We start from the raw sequence: 27964 nt of genomic DNA on the forward strand, positions 1-27964 counted from the left end.
AGTACAGTCCAGGGCACCTTTTAGTGATACTTGGGGACTGCAGACAGTACCTGAAGGAACTGCATGTTGAGCAGCTCTACCTTAAAACAGTGGAAAGAAAAACAGGTTTTGATTCTTTCCCCAAAGTGCTGATTCTGCTGAGTTTCTGCCTCTCACAAACAGCAGCTCTAAATTTACATAATAGCTGTGCTCTGTGAATATTTTCAGAGCCAGAAGGGCGTTTGCATTAAAGCACTATATAGATTCTGGATTTAGCTCCATTTACGCTTTTCAGAGACTTCAAAAATTAGAACTATCCAAGAGACCAGTTTCCTCATCCAAGAGTTTCACTTTGTACTGCTCTGCATCCTCTCATTTGTTCTCTGCTATCCTGGAAGAAGGTGACAACCTGTATCTTCCCCTCCCTTTTCCTCAACTAACACATACACAGCAAGGAATCAAGAAGTACCAGTTTGGAGTTTAATTAACCAGCCTGGGGAAGAAAAGGGCACTGGACAAGTGTGTTGCACCATCCCATTAATTACAGGAGAAGGAAAGGGACCAGGAGTGACTGAATACAGGTATAAAAAAGAGCAGTACAGTAAAAACAAGGGGGAACAAAAGGGCAGGAGTGTGGAGGAAGAAGAGAAGTCACTTTTTAAATCACAATCTCAAACCTTTTATAAATGTACAAAAACCTTTCCCCTATCTGCCTAGGGAAGAATATATAAATATTTACACTGCCTCAAGAGGGAGGTGCCCTCCCACTTCTTCTGAAAGCAGCCTTCCCATCAGTCCACTGAGGATAAAGAACGCACTGAGCCTGTTTTTAGCACAGCAGGAATGCTGGAAGGAGAACAGAAATCCTGACATCTTCAAAGGCTGGAAGAGGAGGCCTTTGCAGAAATCAGGAACAACAACAGGCACCTGCCTTCCTGACCTCTTCCCCCAAATGAACCCCGTTATTCAACTCCAATGTCAAAGTCCTTCCGGGTGATGACAGCAGCATATCCCTAACTCGGGCTCTACTGACCAAAAAGCCACCTCCCTCTCCCCACTAATTTGGACGGGCCTCCTAGACTCCCCTGATCCTGTCCCATCAGTTCCTGGAGATCAGGGTGGTTGCTTGATAGAGGTGTTCACATTCCAGAGCGCCACCAGAGCACCATTATCTGGAGTCCCGGTCCTTGTAGGAGGCCGCCAGTTCTCGTATATCGGGGGCTCGTCGAGGGGAGCAGGGCCGAGTGTTGGAAGCTGGGATGAGAGGTGGTGGGGCGCTCAGCAGTCCCACAGCTGCCGACGGTGTGGCTTTTGCCAGCAGTCCGTTTTGATGGCGGGGATAAGCCATGAGGCTGGGGTGCGGCGGGGGAGCCAAACCATACAACCGGGCTCTTTCGTAGTCCTCAGCAGCAGCAGCAGCAGCAGCAGGTGATGGAGTCTCCAGGTAGCGGGGCAGGCGCTGCAGTGGGTGCAACTCCAGGCCCCGGTGGTAGGGCTCTCGCCATGCCTCAAGCGCAGCATAGGAGGCAGCTGAGGGTGGAGTGGCCACCAAGTAGGGAGAGACGCTTCCTCCAGTCCCAGCTTGGGGTCTCTCAAACACAGCCAGGGTCCCCAGGGGGTGGGAGACATGCATGGTGCTGTGATAAGAAGCACCCGTGCGTAGAGCTCCCTCAAAGCCAGACAACTCTGGCTCTTCCTTGATCTTTACTTCTTTCTTGAGAGGCAACTCTGGGTAAGGGGAGCGGGAGGCATGGCCTGAACTTGCTGGGCTGCCATAGCGATGTTCTCGTTCTGCTTGTACATGGGGTCGACTTGGAGGCTCCTCGTGGATCAGCGATGGATTCTTTGAGGTGGGAGTAGCTGGAGAGGAGCGTAGTGAATGGCGGGAGAAGAAGCCAGAATCTCTGAATCACACACAGAGACATAAAACGGGAGGGTCAAGACTTCCTGTGCAACCTGGCACTGAATCACTGACTATTTATACCTGTGTACTTAAATAATCAAAAGACCACCTTCTCTTCCACCCTTTCAGAAAAGTTACCTATATTTCCTTTTTTTTTTTGCCAGACTTATCTCTGAAAAAAGTGTTCAGTGATCTCCAACCCAACAGCGGTAGGCAGCTATCTGGGGCTAGCGGACACATAGGAGTAAAGAGTCTGTAGCGCTGACAGCCCTTACAAAATGGCTGCAGGGGAGAGGTTTGCCAGTTTACCAAATGGCTGTTGGGGTGGATTTGACCATTGCAAAGTGTTTTGTTTTAAAGATAAATCAGTGAGGTTGCTCCAGGTCATCCACCTCTAATCCTTCAGGATGTTTCCTGCTGGTTCAGTTTCTTTCTTTCTTTTGGAATACTCTTCATATAATATTTTTTATATATATCGTATTTATACAGGCACCTGTAGGCACCTACCTCCTTAATGGTGAATGGGACTCTGCTGCATATCAAGCCCCTGTCATTAATCCATGTCCCTTCTCTCCTTTGCCTCTTACCTGTCCTTCTCATCCTTGATCACTGGCCCTTCAGACTTCTCACTCTCCTTGTCAAGCTGGCTGCTTCCACGCTCTGTTCCGTCACTGCTACCACCTTTGGGCCAGGCTGGGGCAGCAGGGAAGGAAGGAGGTGTACGGTGTAAGCGATTCCATGCCTCATGTGGACTAGGGAAGGCAGGAGCTCCAGGACTGTCCTTCTGCCCAAAGATTGCACTTGAGTCTGGGAAGGAGAGAAGAAAGATCAGTCGGCCACGCTAAGTGCAATGTTGCCCCTACTGCCCAAGGATCAATGACAAGTAGATATGGAAGGAACTGAATTATCTCATTAAAAGAGTGGTAGTAGTTATCATACTAGTGTGTAGTGCAATCCAAGCTCAGAAAGGGACATGGTACAGTCTTAAATCATTCTACTTCTAAATGCTGGTGGAATGATTCATTCAGAGGAGGAAGGGGGAGAATGCTCACTCAGAAAAGAATTGTCAACACATTGGGAGCTATTACAGGTAGTGCTCGACTTATGACAATTGAGCCCAAATTTATGTTGCTAAGTGAAAAATTTGTTGAGTTTTGCCCCATTTTATGGCTTTTCTTGCCACATTTGTTAAGTAAATCACTGCAGTTATGTCATAAATATGAATCAATTGACAAGCATCTGAATGTAAATCACATGACCATCTGAATGCTGCAATGGTCATAAGTGTGAAAAACGGTTATAAGTCACTTTTTTCAGTGCCTTTGTAACTTTGGTCACTAAATGAACTGTTGTAAGTTGAGGACTGCTTGTATATGAGAGAAAACCTCTAGCCACATGCTTGATAAAGGCAGAGAGCTATCTGACTTTCCTGCCCTTCTCCGCCTTTTCTAGAGGGTAGAGATTTGAGTGGAGTTTACTGTATTGCGACCGCCATGAAGCTGGGTCATCCGGAATAAGAATTGTGCAGGAGCTGAGATTTGGACGGAGTATTGGTCCCAGGTGAGTGATTGGCCAACTCACAGGTAATAAAGGAAAAAAAATGGAAATTTTTAAAGCTACCCTGGCGTGGGTTACTAGTGGGTAATTAGCATCTGGGTAAGTTAATTGACAGAAGAGAGAAAGCGGAAGTAAAAGACACTAAAGCCCAAAATGGAGTTTGATGTTTAAACTTTAAATGTGGAACTAAATTTACTATAAGAAAAAGAAACCCAAAAGAAAATACCTTTGGAATAAGACTGGATAATTGTAAGAACAATTTTGAACCTTAAAAGAAGATTGTGACGTCTCGTCTGGACTACTGCAATGCTCTCTACATGGGGCTCCCCTTGAGGGGCATCCGGAGGCTACAGTTAGTCCAGAATGCAGCGGCGCGGGTGATTGAGGGAGCCCCTCGTGGCTCCCGAGTGACACCTATCCTGCGCCGGCTGCACTGGCTACCTGTGGCCTTCCGGGTGCGCTTCAAGGTGTTGGTGAATGTCTTTAAAGCGCTCCATGGCATAGGGCCGGGATACTTACGGGACCGCCTGCTGCTACCGAATACCTCTCACCGACCCGTGCGCTCTCACAGAGAGGGGCTCCTCAGGGTGCCATCGGCGCGACAGTGTCGTCTGGCGACACCCAGGGGAAGGGCCTTCTCTGTGGGGGCTCCCGCCCTCTGGAACGAACTCCCCCCAGGACTTCGTCAACTTCCGGACCTCCGAACCTTTCGCCGCGAGCTTAAAACCTATTTATTCATCTGCGCTGGACTGGGTTAGTGTTTTAATGGGTTTTAATGGGTTTTTAGTTCCAAATTTTAATTCTGGCCAATTTTAATAAGTTTTTTAATTGTATTTTTAATCTGTATTTATAGTATTGTATTTTTATTTGGCTGTGAACCGCCCTGAGTCCTTCGGGAGAAGGGCGGTATACAAATGTAAATAATAAATAAATAAATAAATAAATAAATAAAGATTAAAAATTAAGCAATAAAGAAAAATTGATACTAGATAAAGATTTTAAAGGTGATGCGATGGCTCAGGAGCTAGGATGTTGAGCTTGTCGATCGAAAGGTTGGCAGCTCAGCGGTTCGAATCCCTACTGCTGCCGTGTAACGGCGTAAGCTCCCGTTACTTGTCCCAGCTTCTGCCAACCTTGCAGTTTCGAAAGCACATAAAAATGCAAGTAGAAAAAATAGGGACCAGCGTTTTGTGCGCCTTTGGCGTTGAGTCATGCCGGCCACATGACCACGGAGACGTCTTCGGACAGAGCTGGCTCTTCAGCTTTGAAACAGTGATGAGCACCGCCCCCTAGAGTTGGCTACGACTAGCATGTATGTGCGAGGGGAACCTTTACCTTAAAGATTTTAAATTGAACCTGAACTGGAATGTAAAATTGAAAATTGGATAAACTCAGATGAGAAAGAAAAGCTAATGGGATTTATTATATAAAACTGGATACTTTGTTAAATTTTTGATTCGGAACTTGTGGATTGTAGAGAGCCATCTATTGGAAAAAAACAAAACAAAAAACCCCCACATTGAACACTTTAAAAACGGAACTTTCTGTGTCCTTGAGCAACTAGCCTTGAGAGTTTTTAAGGAGCATTTGTTTGTCTTCTCAACAACTGAACACTGATAATACAAGAGCTAGAAAATAACAAAACTTAAATTGGAGTTAAAAAGCACTAGAATGTTTAAAATGTGGCAAGAATTAATAGCTGGTTAAAACCGTTCGTTTATCATTTGATGTGGATAGAAAAAAGTCAAAAATTGCACCAGAGCATATTCAACAGGATGAACAAGTGACTAATGAGAAGCAAGAAAACAACATTGAAAATAAAGATACTGATGAAAAATTAAAATATTACATTGGGAATAGCAATAAAAAAAAGAAATGAATAATATCTTTAAAGATTTCACTGGGGTTAACAGTGCAAAAAAATAGAGTGGTTAGAAAGAAGCAAAAGAGACGGATTACTAATGGGAAAATGAGTAAGAGGAATGATTACATTGGGGTTAACAATGGGAAAATAAGGAAGGTAAGAGAAGGGGAATAGATTAAAACAGAATAAAAGAGAGGATGACTATATAAAGAAAAAAAAGAAAAGGGGTGAAATATTAGTTGGACCAGGAGAAAATGGTTAAAAGGAGTAATTAATAGATAGGAAGAAGGGTAATATGATATAAATGTAAAGTAATAATTGTATTAACAATAATATTAGGATTAATATTGGTGATTATATTAATTGACTTAATAAATGATTTACTTAGAAGATGCAATAATGATAACATAACTGATTTGATATAAAATAACTGTAAAAACAATTGTACTAACTTTTAAAATTGAAATTAAATGATAATATAATTGTATTGATCAAAACTGAATTTTAATTTTAGCAAGTTCAGTATATGAGATTATAATATTTGAAATTTCTTTAATTGCAAATATGGAATTTAGATAAAGCATTTGAAATTATATTGTGAAGATTGATTTAGTTTAAAAAGCAATAGAAAAATCATGTTTACTTAAAAAAATGAATATAAATTTTTGTGGTTGGAATAAAACTATATCTTGTGAAAAGGGAGTAATGGGAAAATATTTGAAGAGGATGATTTAGAGTTAGGGTTAAATATTAGAAAAATGATTGATTTGAAACTGAAGGGTTTTAACTTGGAGGAAGCAATGAGAGGAGAAGGGGGAAAAGAGAAAAATTGATTAATGATTAGAGAATAGGGCGAATGGTAAGATTAGTTATACAATAGAAATAAGGAAAATAAAATAAAAATTAGAGAGAAAGAATATTAAGACAAAAAGTGAAATATATAAATTGTGATGGGAGATAACTAAAAGTTGTACAAATTTGTGACTCGGCCAATACTCCGTTCAGAAAAAATGCATTGTCTGTTTGTTCGTTTGTGTGTGTTTGTCAAAAAAATAAAAACTTTTATTAAAAAAAAAAGAAATAAATGGCCAAATTCCAAGATTCAGCAACAGCCGACTAGGAAATCACAAAGCTCCTAGCGCTTGAGAGAAAGAAAGACAAATGAAGGGTACTCTAATCTCAAAAGAGATTTAACCTAAACATTCATGGACACTGTGGCCCTGGAGGTGTTCACACAACATGAGCTGACCAAGATAACCCTGCAGCCTGCAGGAGACTAGGAAGCCTTTGCTGCAATTTTCATTTTTTAACTACAGCTGAAACAATCATAGTAATAGAATATGGGTCAGTGTTACTGTGGATGTAGTCAAGGGATCTTATTTCTGTCTGATTTTCACACATACCCACTGCAGAATAGGGAAAAGATGACAACAGAAATGGCAACAGATCCTATCCTTCTCTAAGACTTCACAAGAGTCTCAGCAGTTTAGAACGAATAATTAACATTCAAATGGGGGAGTTTATAGTCCTTGGTTGCTTCCTCCTCCCCCACCTTTTAAAATGCTGGTGTACAAACAAGGCTGTTTTTACTTAGCCCTTTTGATAACCCACAGAAAGCTGTCTTTCTCTTAAAAGTACTCACTGAAGGATGGATTGCCAAGGCCACCAAATGCCCCGTTGGAGAGGGCGCCCAGAGAGGCAAAGCTAGGAGGCCTGCCAAAGGGATCTGGAAAAGAAATCAGTGGAGGAGTGAGCAATCATAAAGGAAAACTTCTGGATCCTGGCTGTGTTACTCTGGGGCATCGGGTCTTACCAATGTGGGGGCTGGGGTTGAGGAAAGAGCCATGAGGAGTAGCGGCAGGGCCAAAGGAGGGGGCATTGCCTGGATGGACGACACCTGCAAGAGAGAGGAAATGAGGACAGAGCAATAGATTAAAATAAAAAGAAAGGGGGAGGGAGAGAACGATTGAATATACAGGTGAAACTCAAAAAATTAGAATATCGTGCAAAAATTCATTTATTTCAGTAATGCAACTTAAAAGGTGAAACTAATATATGAGATAGACTCATTACATGCAAAGCGAGATAGTTCATGCCTTGATTTGTCATAATTTTGATGATTATGGCTGACAGCTCATGAAAACCCCAAATTCACAATCTCAGAAAATTAGAATATTGTGAAAAGGTTCAATATTCTACGCTCAAAGTGTCCCACTCTAATCAGCTAATTAAGCCATAACACCTGCAAAGGGTTCCTGTGTTTTTAAATGGTCTCCCAGTCTGGTTCAGTAGGAATCACAATCATGGGAAAGACTGCTGACCTGATAGTTGTGCAGAAAACCATCACTGACACCCTCCATGAGGAGGAAAAGCCTCAAAAGGTAATAGCAAAAGAAGCTGGATGTTCCCAAAGTGCTGTATCAAAGCACATTAATAGAAAGTCATGTGGAAAGGAAAAGTGTGGAAGAAAAAGGTGCACAAGCAGCAAGGATGACCGCAGCCTGGAGAGGATTGTCAGGAAACGGCCATTCAAAAGTGTTGGGGACTTTCACAAGGAGTGGACTGAGGCTGCAGTCAGTACATCAAGAGCCACCACACACAGATGGATCCTGGACATGGGCTTCAAATGTCAGATTCCTCTTGTCAAGCCGCTCCTGACCAACAAACAACGTCAGAAGCGTCTTACCTGGGCTAAAGAAAAAAAGAACTGGTCTGTTGCTCAGTGGTCCAAAGTCCTCTTTTATGATGAGAGCAATTTTTGCATCTCATTTGGAAACCAAGGACCCAGAGTCTGGAGGAAGAATGGAGAGGCACACGCTGCAAGATGCTTCAAGTCCAGTGTGAAGTTTCCACAGTCTGTGTTGATTTGGGGAACCATGTCATCTGCTGGTGTTGGTCCACTATGCTTCATTAAGTCCAGGGTCAACGCAGCCGTCTACCAGGAGATTTTGGAGCACTTCATGCTTCGTTCTGCATACGAGCTTTATGGGGATGCTGATTTCATTTTCCAGCAGGACTTGGCACCTGCCCACACTGCCAAAAGTACCAAAACCTGGTTCAATGCCCATGGGATTACTGTGCTTGATTGGCCAGCAAACTCGCCTGACCTGAACCCCATAGAGAATCTATGGGGCATTGCAAGAGAAAGATGAGACACATGAGAACAAACAATGCAGAAGAGCTGAAGCATCCTGGTCTTTCATAACACCTCAGCAGTGCCACAGGCTGATAGCATCCATGCCACATCGCATTGAGGCAGTAATTGATGCAAAAGGGGCCCAAACCAAGTACTGAGTACATATGCATGCTTATACTTTTCAGAGGTCCGATATTGTTCTATGTACAATCCTTGTTTTATTGATTTCATGTAATATTCTAATTTTCTGAGATTGTGAATTTGGGGTTTTCATGAGCTGTCAGCCATAATCATCAAAATTATGACAAATCAAGGTGTGAACTATCTCGCTTTGCATGTAATGAGTCTATCTCATATATTAGTTTCACCTTTTAAGTTGCATTACTGAAATAAATGAACTTTTGCACGATATACTAATTTTTTGAGTTTCACCTGTACTTCACATCAAAAGACTTCTAAAACAGAAAAAAATATTTCCAAGGTAAAATGTAAATTAAGCGCAAGATGTTTTACTTGCCTTGATTAGTTTTCTCTCATAACCCCTGTATTAAAAGTAAGGGCTGCCTGTTTAGGTTTCTAGACAGAAAACTGAGGAAAGAATAAAGGCTAGCATTACGGGTCTTTTTATCAAAACACCACAGCAGCTAGATGGCACAATTAGTAGTAGTGGCAAAAAATAGGCAGGGAGAGCTTTAGGAAGTCTGTTATTGGAAAAGCCTTCCGGTATTTGCGAAAAGCACACTGACCAGCGGCTGTGAAAAGGGTGGCAGGTCGTGCCAGCTCCTGGCCATGGGGCAGACTGCCAAAGACTCCAGTCTCAGGCAAACCAGTGAGGAGGTCATTCCGGAAATCCAATTTATGGGGATCGCCCTGCATCAGCTGTGAGAAACAGAAAAGCAAGAAGTCCTGGTAAGCAACCAGTCAGGCACAAGTCAATCCAACTGGCCTCACACTATATACTTTGGCAGAGATCTCTCCTATAGTGCCTCACAACAGTCTCGTGATTCTGCTCTCCAACTTTTAACCCAGCACCACAAAGCCCAACTTGGATCCAGCAATCCAGCATGGGAGACATCAGAAGAGCAAGGCTTCCTCTCCATTTGGCTGCAGGGACCTCCTGTGCCACACCCCGACACCGTACACGGCAGGTGGAGGGGAAAGGTGGCCCAGGCTCACCCTACCTTTATTTTCTCCTGGTGCCGCAGGATCATATATGCCACACGGACGTGCATGGCGCACCACTTCCCCGGCTTCTGCGAGAGAAGGGGGAACCATCAGCTCTGCACATTATGTCCCTGAGGGCCAGGCACGTGTTGCCCTATACCCTGACTTCTTCACTCTCCACACTCCAGGGTATATCTCCCCCTCCCGCCATTTCTAGTCCTTTCACCTCACGTATCCACCCTTTTGCAGTGGGGTCAAAGGGTCTCCCCAATGTTACTCACTCTCAAGGTCGGCCTGAAATGATCGGTGATCTGCAAGGAGACAGAAAAACCACATGGGGGTGGATAATCCTCTCCCCGCTCTTCCTGCCATTCTCCCAAATAAAAGGTAAACTCACCTGGGTGCCTTTCTGGGACATGCTGGGTGGGACAGCACCCAGCCGGGAAGGCAGGTCAGGATTAGTGCTCTGAGGAAGAAAGAAAGCAGAACAAACCATAAGCATGATCAGTTGATTAGCATTCCCAAGCATAGAGTCTTGAAATCGTCCCCTTCCAATCGCAGAGTTCACGAAGCTTTCACCTCTTCTTCCACTGAATATTCTATGAAAGTTTCACACCCAGTTGCCAAGGAGTTGTGATTCCTTTTCTTACCTACCAAATTATTGGCAAACATGAAATGGCACCACTCTATGGAACCATATGCAACCACACAGCTTTTTTCAAAACATGGCTTCTTTCTCAAAGCTTATGGCTGAACTGGCACATCGAAGACTTGCTCTCTCATGCTCAGAACCATTGATCTGCGTTCTTTTTGGATCACCACAATTCTCCACAGCTCTAATCTAGCCCACCAAACTCACAGCATGCAGAAAAATCAAGCGTCACAGTCCTCAAACCCGCCCATTTCCACTATATCATGCGAGAAGGCCTCCATACCAGAAAGTAAGCAGAAAAGCCAGAAGCTGTCCATTTTAAAACTTTCCCTCTGCTCAAACTTCCACAAAACCCCCCTGGTCTACTGTGTCTAGAGGGTTCACCTTAGGTTGGAATGCCCCCTGCAGGGAGCCAAAATTCACAGCAGGAGGCAGGACTGGGGAAATCCCCGACACGGTTGGGGGGTAGGCAGGATAAAACTGGAAGAAGAAGAGAAAGCAATGGAAGCGCCACCGGAGAACTGAGGCAGGAGGGGGTTCTGCTCCTTTCTCAGTATGCAGTTTGATAAATTTCATTGGGGCCCCTTTAAAAGGCCAGCCCCCTCCTCCAAAATGAATGCACTTACATTATGTCTCAGAAGCCCATCCATTTTCCCAGGGTACTTCTCATACTGCAGAAAGAGAAACGAAATCAGAAAAGACCCTTGTTTAAATGGGTCAGGCAGGTCCCAGGAGAAAGAAGGGAAAGAAAGAAAATGGTCAGGCCCAAACCAGGAAAGATACATGGTGATTCTCCAAAGCAAAGTTCTTTATAGTTCCCTACCTATAGAAAGAATCTTGCCGAACTAAAACCCTCTATTCTCTACATCAAGCATACACTCTATTAAGGAGGGCCTATCTACATCCTCTTTCTCTCACACAAAATATCTGGATTGAGCTGCCTCTTATTGCTCTGGGATGTGCGCCTTCCTCCTGGCGATCCACTTCTCTATACTGCATCACAAGAATCCTTTTAAACTAACTTCTAAATTCTGATAGACCAAGTTGATCCTTCGAGATGCTGCAAGACGCCCAAGCTGTGAAGTCTTGTCTGCCACCTCACTAAGTCTATACTGCACTTACCATGGCTGGGCTGGGTGCGGGCACCATGCTTGACGGAAAAGGAGTGAAGTGCTGGTGGGTGTGCTGGTGGGTGTGCTGGTGCTGGTGGTTGTGTTGGTGGAACTGGAAAGCCAGAGGGCGAATGGCAGCAGCTCCCATGTCGGCCCCGCCTTGCGTCGTGAGGAATCGAGAACTCAAGTCCTGGCGGATTAATTCTTGTTCTGAGGAGGCAGAAGAAGAACCCGTAATTGCCAACTGTCAGGAGAAAAAGGAACCAATGCTGAAAAAGAGAGAAAAAATTTGACTCATACCCCCACACACATAACTCTCCATGTACAGGAAGTCCTCACTTATGACCGGTCGCTTAATGATCAAGTTAGGACAGACCACCCTAAAGCTACTTAGGAACCATTTTCGGAATTATATGGCTGCACCCTTTTTCCTCAGGGTTATGTGACCACATTTTTGGCTTTTTTAATTTATTTTATTTTAGAACATTTATCTAGCTGCCTACTTGCTCATAGCAACTTTACTGGTAGGCAGCTCACAAATAGTAAAAACACAAAATAGAAAAAAAAGAGATAAAAAGATAAAACACACCCACCCACCTGCCCCCAGCAACAGTGCACAATTAAATAAGCCATTTGATGGGCTCAATTACACTCTGGGTTCTCCAGACCTGGTGGTAAAACTATATCTTAGGGGCCTTCTGAAAGACTGTCAAAGTTTAATTTCTACAGGGATGATGTTCAAAAGGGAGGGAGCCATCATGGAGAAGGCCCTTTTTCTCCTTCCCGCAACATTTCTTACTTCCCCTCTCTTTCACCTTTACAGTTGTCTGCAGACCATGATTTGCATTTCTCTCCCCCATCCCAATTTTCTGGCATTTACTTCTGGTTTGTGGCAGAAATGGTCACCAGGCCAGAGGGGGGGGGGGAGGATTCACTTAACAACCCTTGTAAAAAAAGACAATTTCAAATCCAGTCACCTGATACCTAGACTTTCAACTGCAATAACTTGCAACAGTAATTCCAGGTTCAATTAAAATTGTTAGTTGAGGACTATTGATAACTCTGCAGTAGCTCCTAATTTTTCTACAAGTATTCAACTACCAATAGTCCAGATTTTGTATTTTGCCAGGATCTTTCTCCCATAATTCATTATCATATTTTCCAAGGCAGTAACAGTCCTCTTAGTTTACAGCCTCCACATGTTCTCTAATAACATTATTTTTTTAGTTTCTCTTTGAAGTAGATTCCCCCCCCCTTCTTGTTTCCTGCTGCCAGTTTGCATTCAAACTCTTTCTTTGGGGGTAGAAATTCCTCTAAACTTCCTTAAAATAATCTTATGATACCCACTGCAGAGTCTTAAAGGCAGGTTGTACAACTAGGTTGGTTTTTAGAACGAATCTCAAAGTTGCCACTAAATTGTAATATTTAATGTAGTAAAAGAGAGTGCAATGATTAAATCAAAATGAAATGTTATCTTAACTTTCTTTAAAGAACCCAAATTGACTGACATTAAAGTTATATCAAAACAAAGTTAGTTTTTGTCTCAGTCCTCTCATGCATATTTCATGAACTCGATCTCTAGCATGCAATTCAAAAACTAAATGTAGCTTTGTGTTTCCAAAGTGATTCTACCCCTCTGCTGTAAACTATATGTACAATTTGGTCAAGAATACTTATGAGATTAAATATTCTACATCCCTTCATGTAGTCCTCAACCTACGACCACAACTGAGCCCAAAATTTCCATTGCTAGGAAAGACAGTTGTTAAGCGAGTTTTACCCCATTTTACGACCCTTCTTGCCTCCTGTTAAGTAAATCAACTGCAGTTATTAAGTTTGTAATGCAGTTGTTAAATGAATCTGGCTTCCCCATTGACTTGGCTTCTCAGAAGGTTGCAAGTTAACCACATGACCCAGGGACAGTGCCAAACACCCGAATTTCGATCACATGACCATGGGGATGCTGCAATGGCCATGTAAAAAAAACAGTCAAAAATTACTTTTTTCAGTGCTGTTCTAATTTTGAACAGTCACTAAACGAATGGTTCTAAGTTGAGAACTACCTGTACAGTGTACATTTTTATGTTGATTTTTTTGAAAAACACAGTTTTCACTGAAATGCATATTCTGTACCCTGAATATATACACAACATAGGCTAAACCAGGCATGTCCAACCAGCGGCCTGCAGGCCACATGCAGCCCTGGATAATGCAGCCCCACAAGATAGTAAACATAACATAACATAACAATAGAGTTGGAAGGGACCTTGGAGGCCTTCTAGTCCAACCCCCTGCCCAGGTTAAGGTTAAACATTTAACCTTATTATGTTATTTATATACATTAACTATATATTAACTATACTCTATATGTGTGCCAAGACAATTTCTCTTCACGCAATACGGCTGAGGCAAACCAAAAAGTTAGACGACCATGAGCCATAAACAGTTAAATCTGTTTTATTCAATCTCCCTTCTTCTCTTCAATTTAGTCCCTGCCAATCTTCCCAAAGTACTTGTCACACCCTATCATTCCCCTCCGTTGAATTCTCTCTTACCAGATATGGCAGCGGCTGCAGCTGGGTGCCCAGCAACTTGAAGCAACGGGGGTGGCGGTGGGAGGCCAGGCGAGGGAGTGAACATGCCTGGGTGGTGGTGGGAAGGGGGGCGAAGGGTGGAGGGAAAGGCGTGGGGAGGCAGGGCCAGTGAGGGGGTGGAAGGCCGGTGAGGGAGCTGAGAAGAAGAGGGGGAGCAGGGTGGGAGGATGGGCTTGGGGTGAGCTGCACCGCGGCTGCACCTGAAAAGGGGAGAAAAAATAAATATATGCCTAGGTCAGGAGGAGACAATAAGGATGGAAATACAGAGACATTCAAGAAAGCCGTTCATTAGGATCTGAAAGGCTTCGGTTTCCATCTCAGTTCAGTGATGGACTCAGCTAGGATGTCTTGGATTAGAAATTTCATCCAGCATCATGTCCTTAGTTACAGCATATAAGGAACAATGATGGCAGGTCTCATGGAATTGTTATCAACACAAACCATGGTACTAACTATTCAAAAAAACTTTTTTTTTAAAAAAAAACACCTCTTTCTAAAGAAAGAGTTGAGAAAAACATTGAGAAAGAGAAAGAGAAAATGCAGTCCCAATACATGATAGAAATAGCAATAGCTATTGCTAGACTTATATACCGCTTCACAATGCTTTACAGCCCTCTCTAAGCGGTTTACAGAGTCAGCCTATTGCTCCCAACAACCTGGGTCCTCATTTTACCCACCTTGGAAGGAGGGAAGGCTGAGTCAACCTTGAGCCTGATGAGATTTAAACTGATGTACTCACTTCAACTGTGGCCAGAAAGCTCCAGTCCAATCTCATCCTTCTCATCATCTCACTATAAGAAGTAAGTCAGGCCATTCTCTCCCTTTTAAATAGTTAACTCATCTTCAATGTAGCTACAACAATATACAACTATCTAGGGGATTGCAGTAAGGATATACAAAGAGCTCTCAAAATTTATTAATAAGACATAAAGAGGAGGGAAATGTCTCAAAGGGGACAGAAGCAGCAGCAGTTAAAGGAAATAAAAACTATGAAAGCGTAGAGGAAACAAAGAACAAAAGGACATAAGACTAACACGGGGACAGAAAAGCTTGAAAGAGATGGATAAAGGAAGGGGGGGACGGGAGAAACAATAACCAGAGAATGCTCTGTAGCCAAAAGGACATCAGGACTTACCCTCCAGTGCTGAGGTCGAGCCCTACAGTGTATGGTGCCTGTGTCTGGCTGGCAAAGGGTGGCACCTTCATGTGCAGTTGGCTCTGGGCAAGGCTGTGGGTAACTGCTCCACTCTGAGGCATGGGAGGAAGCTGGCCTTTGGGCTGGGGCGTCCCACGAACAGTATTAGGTGTCTGAGCCCGAGTCTTGACAGGAGGTGGGGCAGGAGGACTTGGAGGCAAGGCCTGAGCCAAAATAGGGGCAGTAGCTGCCTGAGAAGGGGGTTCCTTAGGCAGGAAAGGCACTAGCAGAGAGTCCCGGTCAGCCTCATAGTTACGCTCCTGGCTCCGTTCCAGGCCAGAGACTTTAGAGATCACAGAGAGTTTGGCTTCACAGCTCCCATTTAATGCACCAATGGGTCCCGAGGCTGCCAGAAAAAATGCAAACAGAGAAAACAAGGATCAGGCTATTGGAAAAGGCCTAACAGATTGTATTAAAACTTTTGGGGTGGTGCCCCATTTCACTGACTGGACAAATCTGTCAGCTACAAATGCTGATGTACACAACAAGAGCCACAATAACAAAGGGGTGGGGTGGGGGGGCTAAATTTCCATTGACATTGCATGTTTTTAAAATTCCATGAAAACAGCAGAGGCACAATGAATCAAAACGTTTCCAGCAACACAGGTGGCAACTCTCATCATAGAACCCAGCAAGAATATAATTATTTGATACTTTGCAACCCCAGTTAGAAGCAGGACACTGTGGCAGCTCCGTAAAGTGTTCTGAGGGATACTTTTGTGGTAACTTTCAAGCAAATAACTCCTTTAACTATCAGATGGCCACACTACAGAGTACTTTGCTTGAAGGTTCGTGCAAAGGCTCCCTCGCACAGCTTTATGGAAGTACCACAGAGCCCTGTGTGGGGAGGGCAATTGGGGAGTGCTAATTGCTAATGTGGTTAGAATTATGTTCTAAACCAGGGGTCACCAATCTTTTGGATCTCAGAGACCATTAACTTCATAATTTTAAATCCCATGGCCCACTAATATGATCTGCCTAATGACTGGCTGGGTGGGCATGGCTAGGTGGTCAAGTGACTGGGTGGGCATGTTCAACTCGATGTCACTCACATCGAGGGGCACCTTGCCTGCCTCTCCTTGCCTCCCCACCCAGGCTCCTTAGGGCCCCAACAGGAAGCAGTTGTTGGAGCTAAGCAGCCTGTCAGCTTTGGAAGCCACGAGAAAGAGTTGGCAAAACAGCTGGCTCAGTTCAAATTGGATCTGACCGAGGAGGCTCAACAAAAGGACCTCACTGAGGACTAGGAACATAGGCTTTCCAAGCAGAGGAAAGACCTCCGGGACTGCAAGGCCAGGAACCGGCGCCTGGAGGCTCAGTGGGCTGAGATGGTCAGCCAGTTCCAGGCCATGATGCAATCCCATTGGAGCAAGGCCCTCTGGCTCTTTGCTATCAGTGGCGCTTCCTTCCAGCATTCGCCAAAAGCCCTTCACCAGGAGGCTGAAGCAGACCCCAAGTCGGAATTTCTCCCACCCTCCGACCCCAACAAAAAGACCCAGAAAGGAGAAACTCTCTGCAGCAACACAATGTTTATTGCATGCATCCGGTCCAGGGGCTGTAGTTTGAGGACCCCTGATTTAGTGCAAATAATTTTTCTGCAGACCACCAGAAACTTGTGGTTCCATGGACCACCAGTTGGTGACCGCTGTTCTAAACTGAGTGGAGAAAACTCAATTTTTTTTAAAGCATACAAGCCCAATTTCTTCAAGCTGCCTTGGAGATTGCAACAAAGGATGTTCAGCTGGCATGATAAATAACTAAGTAGGTTGGGATTTCTGGAAGCTGCCATACCCACACAGATGGAAGGGGCTACTTTTGCCAGCTGTAGCTCTCTCTCACAACAGTTCTCCACCATCCAGAGCTGAGGAAGCTTTTCTACCCTGCTTGCTAACCGATTCTTTAAATCAGATGGAACGAGTACTTGGTATAGATAAAACAAACCACAGCGCACCAATCTCCCCACAGAACCAAAAATCGGGCTCATTCAAGTCACACTGAGAAATACTGCAATGTTTTCTTTAGTACACAGAAACACAAGCAGACAACTCCTCCTCCCCCCTCCCCCCTCCCCGCTATTTGCCACACCCAACCTTTGCTGGTTGAGACAGTGAATGACTGTTCGAGGTCATCAATGGAGGCCTGCAGAAAGACAAGAAACACAGGGGGCTCATTATACTCCACAAATAAATAAATAAATAAATAAATAAATAAATAAATAAATAAATAAGTAAGTATAAAAGCTACCTGGGAGCTTCTCAAGGACCCAGGTATTTTTCCTTTGGAAGTAGAAGCATGGTAAGGTTTTTTTTCTACAAGGATGGATGGATTCCTGAGTATCTTTAATGTAGGACTGGCTGCTTTCCATGACAGGTAATTGGGCTAGGAATGGTTGCTAACTAAGTCAAACTATTCTTAATTCGTCACAATTCTCTTTTTAGCATTTCAAAACAAAAACACTATAGTGTTTTTGACCCAGGCCACCAGTGATATCTCTTTGTAACCAGAACTGGAATATAATATGGCAATATTTCTTCCAGAACAATACTCATTGGAAAACTGTTACAAGTAGTCCTTGACTTACAATCATTCATTTAGTGACCATTCAAAGTTACAACGGCACTGAAAAAAAGTGACTTATAACTGTTGCTGTGCCCCAGAGTCCTATGATTCCCTTTTGTGACCTTCTGAAAAGCAAAGTCAATGGGGAAGCCAGATTCACTTAGCAACCGTGTTATTAACCTAACATTTGCAGTGATTCCCTCAACAACTATGGCAAGAAAGGTCGTAAAATGGGGCAAAACCCACTTAACCATTGTCTCACTTAGCAAGGGAAATTTGCGGCTCAATTGGGGTTGTAAGTTGAGGACTACCTGCACTGTACACTACTAGTGATCTGCATTCAGTTGCTATTAACTTCCAGATGCTGATTAAATCCCTTGTTCTTATCTTCTACAATTTTCTCAATGGCTTATGTTGTACGATTGGGATTAGGTGAGAAAGGCCAAATGTTTTTTTAACTACTGTTGTATACGAGATTGTGTGTGTGTGTCCATGTGCATGCATAGATAATTGTTTCCAGAATCTTGCTCTCTCGTTATTCATCCTAAGACCACTAAAACATATGGGGTGTACTTCATACTTGGTACTATTTAACATCCAACTTACAGAAAAATCAGCCACAAACCTTTTTTGATAACATTTGCAATAGGGTGGAAAAAGATTGGTTATTTCTACTCACCTACCTTTTCTAAAACAACAACAACAAAAAATCCCCTGACCTATTTGGTCAATTGATCTACCATCCAATTATTTCTTTGAAATTAAGAGCAAACACTTCTTATCACTTTCTCTTCTCCACACTATAAAACAATGAAAATAAAGCCCTACATTTTGTCCCAAGCTCAGTACAAAACCTCAAAGTATGGAGTGTTTTGTTCGGAGCTGTGAACACTAATAAAAGCCATTTCAAATTTGTGCATGCCTGAAATTTTGGTGTAATTCTGTAAAAAGGTATAAGGTTGAGTATTCACACACTAAATGTTTGTGCAAAATGAAACCATGAAAAGCAGTTTAGAAACAACCTTAATATCTTTTCCAAAATAGAATTTCTAGCAACACTGCCCCTAAGTCATTTCTAGAAAATCAGGCAACAAGGACTGGGAACATGTCATAAATTAGGCCCAGAAAATTATGGTTGCCTACCTGCTCCTCTGGGTCGCTTTCTGCATCACACTGTCAAAGAACAACAGAGAAAAAGAAACAGATGTCAAAAGGAACAATATAATGAAAAATATCCCTCTTTGGAGCTTTGCTATCTTTATTTATATATTTATATGCATATGATACATATACACACACATACACTATATACTATACTACACACACACTGTGTGTGTGTAGGATGGATGGATGGATGGATGGATGGATAGATAGATAGATAGATAGATAGATAGATAGATAGATAGATAGATAGATAGATAGATAGATAGATAGAGATATATCCACTACAAACTCTATACTCTAGAGATTTTTAGATTGTGACAGCAAGCTAGGTCTTACTGTATACAATACAAAATATATTTTGAGGAGTATTAAGAGCATAAAAAACACTGGAAAAATGATATGCTATTCTTCTACGCAGAATCCAGGAAATTAGTCAGGATACCCCAAGAGATCCTAAAATGCATTGGAATCTATCATTTAAAAAAATCAAAGTATGCACATTGGCGTCATTGTAAGAATTAACCATAATCAAAGGAGTGAATGAGCATTTTAGCACGTTCTAGCTGTCCTACACACAATCCATCACTTGCTGTAGTATATTTCTCTGCTCTTCTCGGGAATCCATTTGAAACTCAATTAAAGCCTGCTTTAGTCTGAAGAAAAGAATTCCACTGACGGAATGCTTAGGCAATTAAAATTCAGTCTTGCAGAATCGTGTTTTGAAAGAATTGAGGAAAGAACATTCATACACTACCCACTTACTATATATCCAGTTTCCAGGTAAGATTGGAGAGAAGGCTGAAATTGATTTTAAAAAGAGAGAAAGAAATTGATTAGACTCACAATAATGAGGCTTACAACTCCAAGAGCAAATAGGCTAGAACTCTAGATACCAAGTTTTGTTTTGCTGAGAGGCTAATGAAATTAGAACTAAACTGAAAATAAGGCCATGCCTACTTTCAAAATGTGCATCCGTATTTCTAAAATAGGTCAGCCTTGATTTGTAGTTGGATGTAAACATTATACAGGTCAATAGAGCATGTTTGGAAAGTAATTGCTCCACTCTTTAAGGCTCTATTTTGCTGGGCATATGACGGCATATGAGGACATACTGATGATTGTGTTAAGATTATTCCTGTATAAACAATTTAGCAGATTCAGATACAAGGCCGAAAACACTGCAGTTGTAACTCTCTCAATAGTCATAACAAACAACAACGAATTTCCCTTCATGGGAGATTTGTTATGACTATTGAGACTTATGAATTATGACTTGAGGAACATAGTCTGAGGACCCAGCAAACTCCTTCAAAAATGGCCCACAAAACTGCAATTGCCAAGAAGGAAATAGTTATTAAATACATGGAGAATAATTGTTAATTTAAATTAAAATATTTAAAACTAAATATGAATTAAAGTTAATTTTCTTTCTACCCACATTTGGGATTATTACAGAACGTGTCTGGCATGCCATTCCAACAGCTAATGCAGCCTCTGGCTAAAAAATATGTCTATCCTAATATAGGTACAGTGGACCCTTATGTCTTTTATTTCATATAGGTTTCAGAAAGCTGTCCTTTAGATTTATTTAATTATGTCTTTTCTTGGTTTTGCTCTTCAATTTTCCTTTGTAAAGCAAAGTTATAACAGCATTTTTGAATTCTTACATACCTCTCTCTGATTTGTCATTTATTTTTTCCAAGAAAATATATAAGAACTCTTAAATATAGGTGAACTTTGTTCCCACTCTATTGCTGTTGGTTTTATTTCAACTACATACTGAAAAAAATCTGAGAGTCAACTCACTTTAGCATGATAGATTCAGCTAGCTGTTTTGGACATGTTAATAAACAAAAAATATGCAAAGGAACAGAGAATTCAAGATTCTATAGGCTGAGTTTTCCTGAACTACTTTTTTGTTTTATTTCCAATAAAAGCGTAGCAAATTTTATGTATGGTGAACCTGTAGTGATTTCCAAATATAGATTAATTAAGTCTGGGCTCATAATACACTAGATTTAACTTTGATTGAGAAGGAGGTTTGGGTAATTGATGTGGCAACACCAGGGGATAGCAAAATACAAAGAATTAGAGAAAATCACTATCAAGATCTGGAAAATCGAAATGGAAAAATTATGGCATAAACCAGCCATGGTGGTCCCAATAGTTATCAGCACACTGTGTGCCATACCAAAAAAATCTGTGGATAGACAAGTTCCCATCTGACAATTGCAGAAGGCCACGCTGCTTGGATTCACAGGTATACTCTGATATGACACCCTAGGAATAATTAGATGCGTGTATAGGCCAATACTAACTAAAGAATTGGCAGCTGTAACTTAACATTGTTGTGAATAGAAAATAATATTACAAACTTGTGTGTTTTAACACACTTAATACTTCGGAAATTGAAACTGCTAGGTTGCTCAGAAAATTATAGTGATTATTATAGCCTGATTTGTGACAGGCTGTAATAACCACAATGGGAATGTTATAAACAGGCAAGGCTTCATTCCCATGATGGCTACTATACTTACTGCCTCAGAAGACTACAGGCCTTCTGTTGCCTCAGTCTATTTGCTCCTCAGGATGTTCTAAATACCCTGATTTCCCAAAACTTTTCCTTCCCACTCATCTAGCCCAGTAAAAATGGCAAAATGGAGCCTTCAAGAAACATCCTTTCAATGCAACGAGTGATACTGGCTTGTTGTCCATCCTGCAATTTTCCACATGATAGTATTAAGAAACTGAGGTGCTCCCCAGAAGCAGATTTCTAGAAGTTTGTAAACTTACTGTATTTTTCGGTGTATAAGACACATCTTATGTAGCCCCACCCACCTGCCACCCCCCACCCTTCGGAGGTTGTTGGCCTCTGTGCGTTGCACAGCCACACGTCCTCATGAAAACGGTCTTGCATCTGCTGCGGCGCTTCAAAGGGCCATACTACAGCTGATCAGCGCTGCAGGCGGCTAGTAGACCAGTGCCTCTATTTTCAAAGAAGGTAGACCGGTGCGCTCCCAAAAAAGGCCATGAGTAGACCGGTGCCTCTATTTTGAAAGAAGGTAGACCGGTGCGCTCCATAAAAAGGCAAGTAGACTGGTATGGCTCTGCTAGGCAGAATTCTTGTTTTCTTCTCCCAAAATTAAGGTGCGTCTTATACTCTGGTGCGTCTCATACACCGAAAAATACAGTAATCCAGCCTGCAAGTTTCCCCAGTTCAATTGAGCTGTTTTCAAATTTTATCGCACCCCCCCACCAGCCTGCTTCAGTTTCCTTTTCTTCACACCACCCCTGAGCCCAAGACCTCACCTGTTTGTGCCGTCTCTTGCTTCGTTTCCTCAGTGCTCTCTCCCCTCTACAGCCCTGGCTACGATCTTTTTCTGAGCCTTCGTCTTCATCTTCAGGCTCAGAATTGTTTCCCTCACCCCGTTTCCTCTTTCCCGAATGTTTCAGCCGAAGCTCCAATCGCTCTGGAGTCTTCAAGGTTGCATCCTTCTGCAGGAGTGACAAGGTGGGCATTATAATGGCTGCAGACATTCTACCCTCTGAATAAAAGCTGTGATATCGCAGCTGCTGCTGTGGGATATAGAAATGTATGTTTAAATATAAAAACTGTAAAGCACCTTACAAAATGTGATACAAAACTCTGGGAATATTGAAATATCTAGGCTTGCTACTTAACTATCAATACTAACAATTATTTATCTTGGATCCAGAAATAACGTGTTTTTTTGCACTGCATTGCAGATACTGAACAAATGAATTATCCTAGCCTCTTTAAAAAAAATTGGAATCCCAATTATTCGTATAATAACATCCTAAATATTATAAAAACACTTTCACATTGAAATACAGTAGGAAGTAGTTGTTAAAAGGCAAGAGCTAGGACACCTGGTTTAAATACATATGTAGCTTTTAGGTCCACAGACTTAAAATGGGGGTTGCTTTTCTTTCAAGGAGGATAAAACAGAAGCAAAAAGAAGAGAAAGAAGCTATGTACAATACACTGCCCTTAAGGTCCTTTAAAAAAAGGACAGATACGTGCAAAGAAATTTAATCTGGTCAGTTATGTCCCAAATTGCACAATTAGACAATGTAGATCAAGGAGCTAGCTTGGCAATAACTATTTAACTGACTCATAAGGCAACACTGTAACAAATGCTGTCCTAAACCATAATGATCAACACTGCTCTGGGAGAGGTAGTCATTTTTTGAAAGGCCTCTTTGGTTCAAGGAAGAGACCGGCTGTTTGAAAAGATGCCAGAGAAGGATAAGAGCTCTAGAAAAGTTGTCACAGAAGCAATGGTATATTTCTGGATGGCAAGGTATTGCATTAAAAGTTGTGGCATACTTTTCATGATATGCTTGACTGTGTGTGGTGTAGTATATGTTTCTTGGCACTGTACTGCACTGCTTCAGAGTTTCGTAAAGACACCTGGATTCACACCCTACTCCTCACCCAATCCTGCCTAGCCAGAAAGACTGGCGAATCCAGTCTGAAACTGGTCTACATGCTCAGCCTTGAACATTCCTGAGTAAAGCAGGAAAGCTTTCTCTCTCCTTCAGCAGGTAAAACAGCTGGGTCTTACATATCGTCCAATAACTGCATTGCTTATTGAAATCCACTGATTAACCCATCCCAAGAAATATGCAGTTTACAGATACAGATCCCAGCCCTAGAAAAATGCCTGGGAGGGGTAAGCTGAAACTGGCACCTAAAAATACATCTTCTCCACCAAGTATAATAAATAGGCATAACTAATCAAGGAGGAAAGAAGCTCATCTCAAAAAAATTTCAGGCTTTATGTTCATAATACACTTTTGTGTCCTGTGGCACAGACTATGCCCACTATACAAATTCAGAAAGAACATTAAGATACATCAGTGGTAGTCAACTTGGTCCCTACCACCCACTAGTGGGCATTCCAGCTTTCACGGTGGACGGTAGGGGTTTTGTCCGATACTGAAGCACTTTCCTTTTTTAAAATTTAATTGAGTTTTTAAAAAAATTTCATAGCATTATTTAAAAACATTTTCATTAGGTTTTCATAAAATTTCCCGTGACAATTTAAATTTCTGAAAATATACTATTTGTATCACCCATGCATAAGTTTAGTTCACATTGTATAAGTGAAACTAAATGGCACTATAATGCAACTGCAAACAAAAGAGCCTCGTCCCAGAATAGCTCATGCACCTCCCCCCACACCACCCAGCTGTAACAGACAAGCAGAGCTGGTAGCCACCCCCCCCCCCAAACCCAATCCACAATGCGCGAGAGGCATGCGCAGATAACGATACACAGCACATTACTGTGGAACCGGTGGGCAGTTAGAAAATTTTACTACTAACAGAGATACAAAAGTGGGCGGTAGGTATAAAAAGGTTGACTACCCCTGAGATACATCCTTACTGTGAGCTGGATCTTGTCAAAAATATTAACAAGAATTTTGCAAACAAGTAAGTGGTTCTGATATTGTGCTAAGTGTACACAGTCAGTCAACACCATCTTACAACTTTTATTATGGAAACTTGTCTGACTGCACCTGATCTGCCTAGAGGCTATTTTAGCCAAGAAAATATATGCTCATTCCATCTCATCTCAAGAATCTTATTGTTTCTCTGCTTAAGCAAAACATAGTAAATAAAAAGCATTAACCTTTGGTCACATAACTAAGGATATAGAAATCACAAACCATAAATGTCCATGTTTTCTTTTCATCTCTTCTCTTCATCTTCTGGGTATATAAAAAAAATTCAGATTTCTGAACTTCACCAATCACAGCTGGAAATGTGCCTTGCTACTACAGAGTTTTCACTGACTATCTTTTTGAGGAGTATAAGTATACCCCTACATAGCAACAATTCAGTTTCATTTGGTAACAATTGAGGCCATCGTAAGTTCCCTTTAATTAGAAGATCCATCTTAGCAACATAATTAAAAATTACTTGCTATTAAGAAAAAAGAAACCTTAATTTCCAAAACGACCCAACCTCGCAAACATCATTCTGCAAAATCTTTTATAATTATTAGTTATCTGCACCGCTCCACAGAAACTGGTGGGATCCCAATTTACTCTCTTTTCTATGTCATATCTCAGGGAAGGCCCAAAGACAAGGTTAAGAACCAATCTATTGTTTTAGCCTTATAATGCATGAAAGGACATGACCTCTGTTGGAACAGACTGTGGACCACCTCACCTCAAGTGCCTCTAAACTGACAAAGCTCGCAATGGCAAAGCCATCAATGAGGTCCTCTTCTTCCTCCTCTTCTTCTTCCTCCTCACGACTGCAAGATGATCCGGAAACTCTCTTCCGCCGTCGGAGGGGCCGTCGCCGTCGCCGCTGTAGGGGGCGTCCTTTGCTAGGAGCCATAGGGGCAAGTGGAGAGGGGCCTTCACTGTCTGAGGCTGAAGATGAGGAAGGGGACAAGCCCCGATGGGGAGGGTCTCCAAGACGGCTTCCTCTACGGCGTGCACAGCGACTCTCACGGTCCCGCCGTGAGCAACGTCGCTGTATCCGTGCTCGGCTACTGCTGCCTCCTCCCCCACTCCAACATGGGGTAGGAGCTGCTGTTGTTCCTTCCATTATGCTCCCCTCTGAGGTACAGAAAATAAATGTGTTGTGTCTAATGGCTGTTGCAGGCACGTGAAAAAGAAGGAAGACACCTTTCACCCCTCACCAGCCAGAAGCATTGCAGCTGTCCCTGTTAGCTTTCTGCTCTTCCATGGAAGCCAAGGAGAAAAGCACCACGCTTGTGAAAAGAAGTTCTCTTTTATATTGCTTTATAGAGAGAGAGAGAAAAAATATTTTTTTGTATTCCTTTACAAGAAGTCCTTGGCTTCTACAGCTGAACTGTTAGCAACTTTTCTTGATTTACATGTAAAAAAACCCAATCAAAATCCAAAAAGTTTCTTTTTGCTCTGGAAAGTCAAGGAAGTAACTCTTTTGCTCAGGTTTAATTCTCTCTTAAGGAAAATACAAATGGCAACTTCTGCTTTTTTGACTTCCTCCTCAAGGCCAGACTAATCAGTCAAAAAAAATAATTAAATACTTTTGAAAGAAAATTCTAAGATCAAACCGATCTAATAACCCTTTAATAGGAAATTAGCCTGCGTCAGGAAACAGAGCTCTCTTTTAAGGTACAGCTTCACCTTTGTATCCAAGAGAAGAAGAAGAAAAAAATCAAACATCAAAAAAAAAAAAAAACCACCACCAAAAAAAAACACCAACCACCTTGCTTTAATCAGAATTTTACATCCCTCTGATCTTGGATCAGTCATAGAGAGATGGGATCTACTGAATCAACTTGTGGTACTGGCCAGTTTGTTGCTTCTTCCTTTGAAGCTTCTGATTTAAGTGCCTGGATTTATTTAAAGAGATATAGTGTTTATGTTTCTAAAGAGCATCACCTAGCCTTAGGGCTTCTGCCTGGAAGGAGGCTTTTTAATTTACCCAGAGAGGGCTAATAAGCGCTTCAAGAGCCTCCCCTTTAAGACTGCAGATGCGGCTTTTCTGCCAACAATGGCAAATGGCTTCCTTCTCAGAGAGCATTAGCTTCCCCTTCGCTTTGGGGACGGAGGACTCCCAGAATTATTCCCCTGGCGGCATTTCCTTTCGAAGAAACGTTGCCTTTTGAAAATCTTACGGGGTTCTTTTTTAAATTTTTATTAAGTTCTCCCGGGCTCCTCCTAAAAGGTATGACCTTGCCCTTTAAAAGTCCAGACTTGAGAATCTGCTTCCTTTCATTCCATCCCCTTTAAGAACGTCCGATTAACAGTCCGCCACACGTTTCCTGTCGAAGAATGGCCTCGCCTTTAAGCACCTTGATTATTATTATTTTTTAAATTATTATTTTTAAAGTCCTCCTCGTCAGACAGCCACTTTTTTTGTTTCCACCATCGGCATTTCAGGGCCTCCAAAGCGCTTCCTCGACTCAGCTCGCGCTCCCCTTTGGGCATCCAGCGTCCAAAGTCCTCCGGCGGCCCCTTTAAGAGCCGGCCCTCCCTGTTAAGTCACAATGAGGCCCGAAGACAAACTTCCCCTTTAAGAAGGCCGAGTTCCCTTTAAATCCATTGACAGGAGCTGAAGGTTTGAGGTGTTTCTTGTCCTCCGGCGGAAAAGTGTCCCCTCTTCTCGCTGTCCCCCACCACCACACCCCCGGCCTGTACCTTTAAGAGCGCCGGTGTTGAGGGTAGTTTCGAGTCGCCGCTGCCGGTGTCGCCCCCTCTCCGGGCGCTCGGCGGGGCGTCCCGCGAGCCTCTACGCCTGACGGGCAGCGAGGCCGGCTCCCTCCGCTCGTCTGGCGCTCGCCCCCCAGCTGACTGGCTGGAGCCGAGCGGTAAGGATGGGGGGGCGGCGGCGGCCTGAAGGCGCGGAAGTAAAGCAGCTGCCTTGGTCGCGTTGCATCCCCCTCACGGGGGCGGCAGCAAAGTCCCTTTTTTCCTCGCTTCGTCTCAGCTGCTGCCCCTCAGACTCCTTCTCTCCCTAGCTGTCTCTGCCGGATCTCCTTCCTCTCTGCGCACGACACGCAACTCCGCCCACAGCGTCATATCCTTCCGCCAGCGAACGGATGGATGAAAGCGACGGAATCCCTCCGCCGGAAGAGAGCGGGCGGGGATAGTTCCTTCCTTTAAACTCCCATGTCATAGAGGGCGAAGGAGGGGCGTCGCTCCCTCGACATCTTTCAACCCCTGCCGGAGTCACTTCCGTCCTGTGGGGGGTGACGTCACAGCTCTGACGGCGGGGAAGTGAATGGCGTCCTCTCGGCAATTGCGCGCAATGACGTCATAGCTGCCTCAAAGTGGAATAACGTCTCGTTGGACGGGGAAAGCTCATTGACGCCTTGCGTAGTGACAACCGTGTTGACGTCATCAAACGATCATGTGATTCCCCATCTTCCAACAAGGGAATGATTCCAGGCGATTCTTCATCATGGGAGAACAATCAGCTGACCCATTTCACTGATTCAGGATTCACCCTCGGGCTGTTTTTTTTTCAAACTTAGCATTTGAAGGTGGGTGGACTGCAATTCCCAGAATCCCCAGCTAGCTGGAGACTTCTGGGAGTTGTTGTCCACCCTTTTTAA

At 42.9% G+C, this 27964-nt stretch overlaps 1 protein-coding gene across 12 annotated transcripts; it reads right to left on the bottom strand.

The window, feature by feature from the left end:
• Positions 1-437: 437 nt before the first annotated feature.
• FBRS (fibrosin) lies at positions 438-27531 on the bottom strand. Of its 12 annotated transcripts, none has more exons than XM_058179434.1 (19): positions 25078-27531; positions 24573-24614; positions 22186-22449; positions 19639-19674; positions 18856-18885; positions 17244-17292; positions 15097-15502; positions 13923-14161; positions 11378-11577; positions 10882-10926; positions 10640-10735; positions 10001-10069; positions 9885-9914; positions 9621-9692; positions 9186-9318; positions 7117-7200; positions 6946-7029; positions 2470-2689; positions 438-1883 (listed from the first exon to the last, which is right to left on the bottom strand). In XM_058179434.1, exons 1-19 carry the CDS (start codon positions 25462-25464, stop codon positions 1148-1150), a joined length of 3222 nt encoding a protein of 1073 aa, XP_058035417.1. In that variant the 5' UTR covers positions 25465-27531; the 3' UTR covers positions 438-1147. The 12 variants fall into 12 exon arrangements, with proteins under 12 accessions (XP_058035417.1, XP_058035423.1, XP_058035418.1 ...); XM_058179440.1 differs by having other exon boundaries at positions 22186-22371; positions 25078-27530; XM_058179435.1 differs by lacking the exon at positions 9885-9914.
• Positions 27532-27964: the final 433 nt, after the last annotated feature.

The sequence above is a fragment of the Ahaetulla prasina genome, chromosome 4 (assembly GCF_028640845.1).
Source record: "Ahaetulla prasina isolate Xishuangbanna chromosome 4, ASM2864084v1, whole genome shotgun sequence".
NCBI lineage: Eukaryota > Metazoa > Chordata > Lepidosauria > Squamata > Colubridae > Ahaetulla > Ahaetulla prasina.